This window comes from Triticum urartu, unplaced genomic scaffold (genome assembly GCF_003073215.2).
Source record: "Triticum urartu cultivar G1812 unplaced genomic scaffold, Tu2.1 TuUngrouped_contig_5943, whole genome shotgun sequence".
Classification (NCBI taxonomy): domain Eukaryota; kingdom Viridiplantae; phylum Streptophyta; class Magnoliopsida; order Poales; family Poaceae; genus Triticum; species Triticum urartu.
This window is the reverse complement of record NW_024116660.1, coordinates 1,115-11,088: the sequence shown is the minus strand read 5'-3', so window position 1 is coordinate 11,088 and position 9,974 is coordinate 1,115. Positions and strand designations below refer to the sequence as shown.

The 9,974-nt window shown below is 42.5% G+C and overlaps 1 protein-coding gene across 1 annotated transcript; it reads left to right on the top strand.

Annotated features, from left to right (window-relative positions):
* Positions 1-3,110: 3,110 nt before the first annotated feature.
* Positions 3,111-7,590, top strand: LOC125529910 (U3 small nucleolar ribonucleoprotein protein IMP4-like). The gene is made up of 8 exons (XM_048694335.1): positions 3,111-3,433; positions 3,520-3,629; positions 3,721-3,771; positions 3,965-4,108; positions 4,205-4,294; positions 6,745-6,851; positions 7,072-7,156; positions 7,251-7,590. Exons 1-8 carry the CDS (start codon positions 3,238-3,240, stop codon positions 7,347-7,349), a joined length of 882 nt encoding a protein of 293 aa, XP_048550292.1. The 5' UTR covers positions 3,111-3,237; the 3' UTR covers positions 7,350-7,590.
* Positions 7,591-9,974: the final 2,384 nt, after the last annotated feature.

The following is a 9,974-nucleotide window of genomic DNA, read 5'->3' as shown; positions in this document are numbered from 1 at the left end:
CCGTCAGCTGTCTGCTACATGGAAAGAGTTCATGGATCTGCTGCACATTCCTGATGACGGGCTTCACACCCCCGTTGGCGTTCGCCCCCATGCCAACTCTGAGTCTGCCAACAAGAACCTGCTTCAGCCTTTCCTTGTTGAGAAGGTGCTCCCCAATGGAAAGTCAACTTGGATGTTAAACTCCTTTCTGGATATCATGCATCGCATCTTCCGCAACACTCTGTTCCCACGCATTGGCGACAAGGACAAGGTCCATGCATATCTAGTGGATATGTTGCTCCTGTGTGCAGAGGCACGTTCTTCTCAGACTCAGCCACTTGATATCTCACACATCATGTGGTGTGAGCTTCGGTTTGCGGTGTTCACTCGCAAGACTGGATTCGCCATGAGTCCATCAGCCTCCGCGTCAAGCCCAACTGGGCCAACACCACTACCCGTGCTGAGACCTATTCTGCTAGGAGGGCTGCTGGTGAGGCGGAGGCTGCTGCTGAGAATGTTGCCGAGGACCGTGCTGCTAGGTCCACCACTCCTTCCTCTGAGCCATCATGGGCCAAGAAGCTAAAGGACAAGATGAAGACTCTCTTCTGCATGCAGGCAAAGGGACAGTACAAGGCTCACATGGCAGACCTGATGTAATGTGTGCTGTGGCGGACGATTTGGTCCAGCCCACTAGCTAATGGAATGCATGGTGTTTCAGCTCAAAAAAAAAAAACACGATACACAGCTGAGAACTGAAAAGAATGAAACTTGGAATGGTGTCATAACGTGACCCCTATAGTGTGTGGTCAATATTTGAGATCATTACAGGAAAAACATGATGCACTTCGTGTACAAATTGAAGAGTCTCTCTTGAAATGTCAGAGTTTCTAACGGAAACTGTCAACTTTTGCAATGTTGAATATATACCAATGAAAGTCCCATGCTCAAATTTCCAACTATTTTGAGTTGATTTGACAATTTTAGAGCATTATATGAATTTCTAGCCATTAAAATGAGCAAAATGAAGTTCAATTTGAAAATATATGCAAATGAGGTCTGAAAAGAATGAAACTTGGCATGTTGTCATCACATGATCCACATAAGATGTGGTAAATTTTTTAGAGATTAGGGGGAAACTTGATGCACTTCGTGTACAAATTGAAGAGCTTTTTCAAAAGGGGGAGATTGTAAGGGCATATTTATCCCTAAGTGTTTTGGTGATTGATGACAACGCATTTGTGGACTAATCGTGTGCCTTGAGTATTCTAGACACTTCATTGCTAGGCATAAGACGGTTGGGTGTCCCTCGAAGACTGATGAAGACGGCGTCTTTTCTACATTTCTTTTTGGTGGATTTGAGTCGTAGGAAAGGCATACTATTAAGAGGGGGTCCGCGTTGGAAAGGTTTGGGTGGAATCATCACGTACACGTCTCCTTCTTGTCCCCTCCTTTTTCCTTGGAGCTTCCTCCGTTTTCTTGCCTCCCTTGTCTGGCTGCTGTGGTTGGTCGCGGTAGTACAGCTCCCAGGAAAACGGTAGTACCATAGGCATCCGCGGTAGTACCGCAGGTGCCCACGGTAGTACCGCTCCCCTGGAGCCGCACTACCGCTGCCCACCAGGCTAGTGCCGTCCCTTTGCGGTAGTAGGGGCGGATGTAATTTTTTACATCCACACCTACCGCGGTAGTACCGTTTTCGCCGAGCGGTAGTACCGCGCTATGCAGCCAGGCAGTAGTACCGCCCCTTGGCGGTACTACTGTGTCGGGGTTTTGTTACTTCCGTTTCTTTGAGGAAGTAGGCACGGAAGTTCCCTTCCGCCTGGCTGGGGGTTTTTGCCTTGCGGTAGTACCGCATGGGAGGCGCGGTAGTACCGCGCGTGCGAAAGTACCGCCCCCAGCTCCTGCGCGTCTGTTTATCTTTACTGTCGCTGGGATTGCGGCAGTACCGTGGGTCGGTATGGTAGTACCGCACAGCCGTGCGGTAGTACCGCTTGGTTGCAAGCAGTAGTACCGCGCGGCCTTGCGGTAGTACCGCTGGCCGCGGGCTGGTTGGTGGGTAACGGTTGGATCCTTGTCCCACACTATATAAGGGGTCCCCTTCTTCCTCGTTGACTTATCTCTTCCACCCCTAAGCTCCACTATTGCTCTAAGCTCCATTTTCGCCCGATCTCACTCCCTAGCCGACCAAACTTGTTGATTTGCTCGGGAGTGGTTGAGAAGGCCTCGATCTACACTTCCACCAAGAGATATTTGATTCCCCTCACTAATCCCTTGCGGATCTTGTTACTCTTGGGTGTTTGTGCATCCTAGACGGTTGAGGTCACCGCGAAGCCATAGTCCATTGTGGTGAAGCTTCGTGGTGTCGTTGGGAGCCTCCAATTGAGTTGTGGAGATTGCCCCAACCTATTTTGTAAAGGTTCGGTCGCCGCCTCCAAGGGAACCAATAGTGGAATCACGGCATCTCGCATTGTGTGAGGGCGTGAGGAGAATACGGTGGCCCTAGTGGCTTCTTGGAGAGTATTGTGCCTCCACACCGCTCCAACGGAGACGTACTTCCTCTCAAAGGAAAGGAATTTCGGCAACACATCCTCGTCTCCACCGTCTCCACTCTTGGTTATCTGGTGCCTTTACTTGTGCAAACTTATTTGTTTCATATATCTTGTTTGCTTGTGTTCCTATTCTTGTTGCATCATATAGGTTGCTTACCTAGTTGCATATCTAGACAACCTACTTTGATGCAAAGTTTAAATTATTAAAGAAAAGCTAAAAATTGTTAGTTGCCTATTCACCCCCCCCTCTAGTCAACCATATCGATTCTTTCAGAAGTGATGCCAGATCAACCCTTAATCAGCCCGAATCTGCCCGCCTGGCTGCAACCGGAGGAGGGAAGGTGAAGTGCTCGACGGCGGCGCGATCGCCTTCGGGAGAAGCAAAACCCTAACGAGAGGGAAACAGATTTATGCGCACCTTCTTGTAGATAGATCATCTGTGGTCTTCCTCCTTTCCACCCTAAAAAAACGTACTGCCTATAATCATCATCATCGGTCTGGAGAAGCCCATAGAAGCCCATAAGCCTGTCTGGGGAGGCCATAGAAGCCCATAAGCGTTGCTATTTAAAACAAGCCCTTCTCCTTCCACAACTCCGTGTCCAAGCTCGCGTTGCGCCGCCAAAGCTTTGAAGTCGCTACTAGGGTTTATCGCTTCCACTCATCAAGCGCCTAGCTAGGGTTTTGCTTGGTCCCGTCGGGAGAGGGAGGCGAGATGCTGCGTCGGAACACGCGGCTCCGTCGGGAGTACCTCTACCGGAAGAGCCTCGAGGGGAAGGAGCGTCAGCACTACGAGAAGAAGCGCCGCGTCCGGGAGGCGCTCGAGGAGGGCAAGCCTATCCCCACCGAGCTTCGCAACGAGGAGCTCGCCCTCCGCCGCGAGATCGACCTCGACGACCAAGACCGGGCAGGTTTCGTCGGATCCATCGCCCCCACCTTCCCATTTCTTTACTTTTTTTGTTGCGTTTCTCATGGTTTGTTGGTTGGTCGGTGGCAGTGCCGAGGAGTATCATAGATGACGAGTACGCCGGCGCCACGCTGCGCGAGCCCAAGATTCTCTTGACCACATCTCGTAACCCGAGTGCGCCCCTGACTCAGTTTGTTAAGGTTTGCTTGTGCTGTGAATTGGAAGGTGTTTTGACAGGTTAAAATGATGCATCCTGTGCTTACTGACTGGTCAATCTTGTTCTTTTGCCAGGAGCTGAAAGTTGTATTTCCGAACTCACAGAGGATGAACCGTGGTGGTCAGGTATGATACGGAAGCATTCCATCTCGTGTATCCTTTGTGTACCAACTTCAGATTAGGTTTCATTCACATAAGATTTGATTGATTAAAAAGTGAACATGCTAGATAGTGTTTGTTTGGACTGTAATTTTTCTCTCATATCATTTGTGAGTTTTGGCTAATGTTTCTTATCGATCCATTTTTTTCTTCCCGGTAGGTGATATCAGAAATTGTTGAGTCCTGCCGATCACACGAGATAACTGATCTTATTTTGGTGCATGAGCATCGTGGTCAGCCTGATGGTTTGATTGTGTGTCATCTACCATTAGGTCCAACTGCATACTTTGGGTTACTCAATGTGGTAAGTGCCAATATCTGTTTTATTCATGACGAGCTGGGGCAGTGTACAACATGGGACACCATTCTTGGTGTTAACTCGTGGTTCCATCTTTGGCAGGTAACACGGCATGATATCAAAGATAGGAAGGCCATGGGCAAAATGTCAGAAGCTTACCCTCATTTGATACTGGACAATTTCACAACCAAGGTATTACATACTTGAATCCTGAGTCACTTTATTCTAATATGTCTCACCTGTTAAATGTTCCATGTTCATTTCATGCATGCAGATAGCAATTAACAATGTCACTCATGCTTTATCTATGTTTTTCATTGTAATTGTTCCACCTTGTGTGGCTTGTAAAGTAGTTTTGTGTTAGCATTTAGGTATCTGTGTTAAAGAATTAGGATGAACATCCCGCAGTATTCCGTAATGCTTTTATTTTTTGGTTTCTTGGTTTCTCTAGACCTATCATTTATCAGTAGTCCATTCACACATGCATATATACTCACACTGGAACTTGAGCCTGCTGTGATGATTCTGGCTTATCTAATTAAGCAAGGACTCTCTCTCTCTCTCTCTCTGTGTGTGTGTGTGTGTGTGTGTGTGTTTGCTCATGCATAGATACATACATACGTTCAAGAACAAAATTTGTGATAATGCTTATATTATCACATACATATGCTATTTATTATGATGAAATTGATGATGATTTCATGATTGTTCATCTGATTCTGAGCACCTCCAGTTCCAGTGGCTCTTATGCTGCCTAGAATATATGTTGTCTTGGCTGCTGTATGCTCATGTGCTTTGTTGCTACTGTTGTTTTGTTGTGTGCACAAAAGTTCACACTAAAAATAGCTTTGCTTATTATCTTTGTTGGCTGCAATGATGGTTTTCTTGTTAGCCTGAGACACACTATGAGGATAATATGTCCATTCAGAACTATGTAAATGGAGCAGCTTTGGTATCATTTTTAAGAATTTTCCATGCTTCAGTTAGTAGTTTGTTTGCTCATTTTCCTCAGACAATGTTTGTTGTCCGGCTTGATGGCTGCAATGATGGACTTCTCGTTAACCTGAGACCTACTATGAGGATAACATATCCATTCAAAACTATTTACTGAGCAGCTTTGGTACCTGTTTGCTTATTTTACCTCGAACAAATTTTGTGCTTCCTACACTGGTTAGTTGCCTGGCTGCAATGATGGTCTTCTTGTTAACCTGAGACCAACCATGACGATAATTTCTATCCATTCAAAATTATACATCTCAGCAGCCTTGGTTATCTTGATAGGATGTAATGGGATGAGGGTTATAATCTTTTTTTCTGTTCTGTTTCTGTTTCAGATCGAAATTTGTATGAAATTTGGAGGCTGCTATGATGTTTTTCTTGTTAACCTGAGATGTACTTACTAATGAAGACAAACTCAAACCATTCAAAACTATTAAACTGAGCGCCTCCATTTACAACTCTTGCTTAGAAAAGAACTTATTTTTCCCATGTTCTTTTCCTGTCTCTGATCTAAATTTGTAATGGAATTTGGAGGCTACAGTGATGTTTTTCTCGTTAACCTGAGATGTTCTCACTAATGAAGATGAACTAAACCATTCAAAATTATTAAACTGAGTGCCTCCACTTCTACTCAGAAAAGAAGCCTTTTTTTGCTATGGTCCTTGTCTGTTTCTGATTTTTTTTTAACAAAATATAGAGGGTGTTGTGATGTGTTTCTTGTTGACGTCACCTTTTTGCTTTGTTGCTTCCCTGTTTCTGATCTAAGTTTGTTACAAAATCTGGTGGCTGTGGTGATGTTTTTCTCGTTAAACTGAGATTTGCTTACTAATGAAGACAAACTCAAACCATTCATAACTATTGAACTGAACGCCACCATTTCTACTGTTGCTTAGGGTAAATTTTTTATTTTGCTCTGGCCCTTTTCTGTTTTTGACCTCACCCTGTTTCTGATCTAAAGTTTTGGTGATGTGTTTCTCATTAACATCACCTTTTTGCTCTGTTGCCTCCCTGTTTCTGATCTAAATTTGTTACAAAATCTGGTGGCAGCGGTGATGTTTTTCTCGTTAACCTGAGATTTGCTTACTAATGAAGACAAACTCAAACCATTCAATACTATTAAACTGAGTGCCACCATTTCTACTGTTGCTTAGGGAAAAAGAATTATTTTGTTTTCTGTTTTTATCTTAGTCTGTTACTAAATTTGGAGGCTGCGGTGATGTTTTTCTCGTTAACCTGATATATGTGCTTACTAGTGAAGACAAACTCAAACCATTCAAAATTATTAAACTGAGCACCTCCACTTCTACTTTTGCATATTTGGCTTGAAGTTCATTTTTGTGAGTTTCGCTTGAGTATTTGGTTAGGCACTTGTAAATTTTCCACCTTTTCTCCTCGGGTTGTTTGGTTCTAAAAGAGATTTAGGCCACTGGCATTCTTGGATATGCATCCGGGGTTACTACTACCTCTTGAACTGCCAAAACGTCTTATATTTAGAAACAGTGGGAGTATTGCAAGTAGACAAGCTCTCGTTAAAGTTCATGGGAATTTTATAATGCACAGTTTTCTTTGCTATCTTTGTGTTTGTGCTTTATTTATGTTGGAAATGAAACTTATCTTTGTTTGATTTGATTGAATTGTTGCAGACTGGTGAAAGGACTGCCAATATAATGAAGCATCTCTTTCCTGTGCCGAAGCCGGAGTCAAAGCGTCTAATCACTTTTGCCAATAGAGATGACTATATCTCTTTCAGGTTACCATCTTACTTTGTTTATCATCCTTGTTGGTTTTTGTTGATGTCAGCAGTCGCATAGAATATATTCACACAACAAAGCTAGCTGTATTGAGTCTTTGTCTCAAAAGTCCAGAAAATATAGTCTTTCAATATGTCTGGATTTTGTTTCCATGAAAACACATCATCTGTCACTCGATGTTCTGATGTAATCTTCCTTTTGTTTCTCTGATTATGGCAGGCATCACATCTACGAAAAACATGGTGGCCCCAAATCCATTGACCTGAAGGAGGTTGGGCCCCGTTTTGAGTTGCGACTCTATCAGGTGAAGAAATGCCTCCGTATCTGGCTATTGCTGCGCTGTTCGATGCTTTTCGTATGTCTTGTGCTGACATAAGCTTGCTGTTTTGCCGGGACAGATCAAACGAGGAACTGTGGACCAAAGCGAAGCACAGAACGAGTTTGTGCTACGGCCATACATGAATACCGCGAAGAAGCAGAAATCGCTTGGGGTTTGAGTTGATTTTGACGTGCACAGCAATTTTGAGTTCTGTTTTGTACTTGTAGTATTATAGCCGGATGCTTTTGATGCATCTACAAAATCTTGAAAGGGTGTTCAAAGCATAATTGGCGTGTTGAAATGTGATGCTTTTCTGAGAGAATGAGGTCATTGGTTGGCATGGTATTTGACGACCAAGCAGTGAGAGTCTATCCTTCTATAACGATGTTTGTGGAGAAAGGGTGATATACGTTGTCAAATTGTGGAAAATTCAAATTATTAGTAACTTGGAAATTGATTTTTTATCATCCAAATAGTCCTCTTGAAACTTTAACCAAACCTGTTCCTAAGAAAACTGTAGAATACACTTTTGAAGCTTACAAAAAATATTTCACAGGATATTTTTAGAAAAACCTTACTCCTGGGGGTTCATTGAAGACAATGGAGTTTTTTGTTCTTGCAACATTAATGATTTCTATCAGCCAGGGACTAGAGCGACACTCTTAGCACTGAAACCAACATAATGGAACATATTCCATGTTGTTGGGGGAGATTATGACATGGAATATTTAATGGAAACTGGTAAACACCACGTGAAAAAGATTACATTTTCTAAATTTTAAAATTTATTTAATCTGCAAATAATTTTTGAAATCCATAAATATATTTTAAATTTGGGAATGTTTTCTAAAATTCACGTTTTTTTAATTTTGCAATATTTTTAAAATCCTTTGAACATCTTTTATTTAAACTAACCATTTATATAAGCGTTTTCGGAGATTGTGGGGTCACTTATCGCCCTTAGGTTGTGTGTTGTTTAGTTTTATTTCTGCCCGTGTGTTGCAACGGGAGAAAAACTAAATTGTGTAGGCCATAGTCTAATAGGCATGACTTTAGGACACATCTCCGCTCTCATTTCATGACCTCTATTTGAACAAAGTATCCTACACGTGTCACCGCCTATTCTCCTTTTGGCCTTCGCCGATCATGACTGAGTTGTCCATCTAGTCACATCATGTCTAGACATTGTCAATGTCAAGGGGATGAGCTTGACCACCTCACGACATATTTGTCGCTGAACCCTGGTAGGGCAAGGGGATGTTTAAACCTATCTCTCGAGCGGGAGATGATGGCCGCCCTCCGTGGGTCCCTCTTCGCACATGTTTCATACACCGTGTCTCATACTCTCACTCGCTCTGCACATGTCCCATCATGCCTGCTTCACATCACACATGCTTGCAACTAATATATTATTACACAAAAACACATTAAATGGCTATAAATAATGGAGTTGACAAAATATCGCTATCCTAGTCATGTTCATACACTAAAATGGCAAACCAATAACTCATTCATGGGATATTCATTCACAACAACACAAATTTCATGATTCTTAAATAATTCTGATTTTTGGACCCTTAAATCAACCAAAAAAAAGTGCTTACTAGGAAAAAAAATAGTGCTTACCGACATACAAACTTTAGCGTTTCTTATTGAAGTGGGGCTAGATTGGTAGCATTTGTTGGCCTTTGGCAAATCAAACACACTGGAAGTTCAACTCATTTCTATTGAAACCATTGCCATTGTGATTTTTAAAACTCCACAACATGGAAGATTCCAACCATGCGTTGCTACCCCTTAGAGAATGTAGATTTGCAAATAATATTTACAAAACAGTGATGAATTAGCAACTGAAGCTGGCAGAATAGGATCTCTCCTTGTACTCAGACAAGAGAAACACTAAAGCGTCATTGGTAAAATATGAATCAATGCATGTGTCAGATCCGTCTCAAGTTTCACCTTTTCCTGCTCTTCCAGTGAGCAAAAAGGCATGTGCATTTGCATCAGAGTAACAAAATTACAACCTTTAAATCGAGCTAAGACCTATAAATCGAGCTAAGACCTATAATGATTATTAATAATGTAGTCCCACCTGATTCTCCTATACATATCATGTTAACTGAGTAACGGTGCACATATGCAAATATATAATATGAAAATTTAACCAACAAATAATAATACAGTCTTGCATTTAACGAAATGTTAAAAAATAGCATAAATCATAGCTGATAACAATATAATAAATTCTTGTGAATGATAGTTTGGCAGTACATGAGAACCTGAGATTGTATTTACTCGTGACACAATAAAATCCCTCGAAAGAATATTTCTGAAAAAAATTACATACTATGCACAATCATATGGAAAAGGATCACTCAACATCACCAGCGTGCTAGCAAAAATGCATGAGGAGAAAAATCTGAAAATAAGTAAATTATTTGAAAGAACTTTTCCCCGTTCTTTAACAAATGAGAACAATCATGGTGACATATTAGAGCTTATTCAGGACATCTAATACTTTTACTAAAGAAAGTGGTACATGTTTCAACAAACTTGTTAAATTATGCCTACACATTTTGCATACCATTATGTGTGTCATCTCGACCTACAATGCTCGGCGAGGATAAGCAGGCCTACCACAAAGTCTGCGGCGGTGGCCGTGAGAGCGACGATCAAGTTGTCCATGGTGCAGCCCCGAGCTATAGAACACGCCCACAACTTTGCCGCCTCCACTGGAGAGGGTGCGGCAGTAGCCGCTTGGAGGGTATAGACTTGCTCGTCGCACGGGATTACCTGGGGAAGT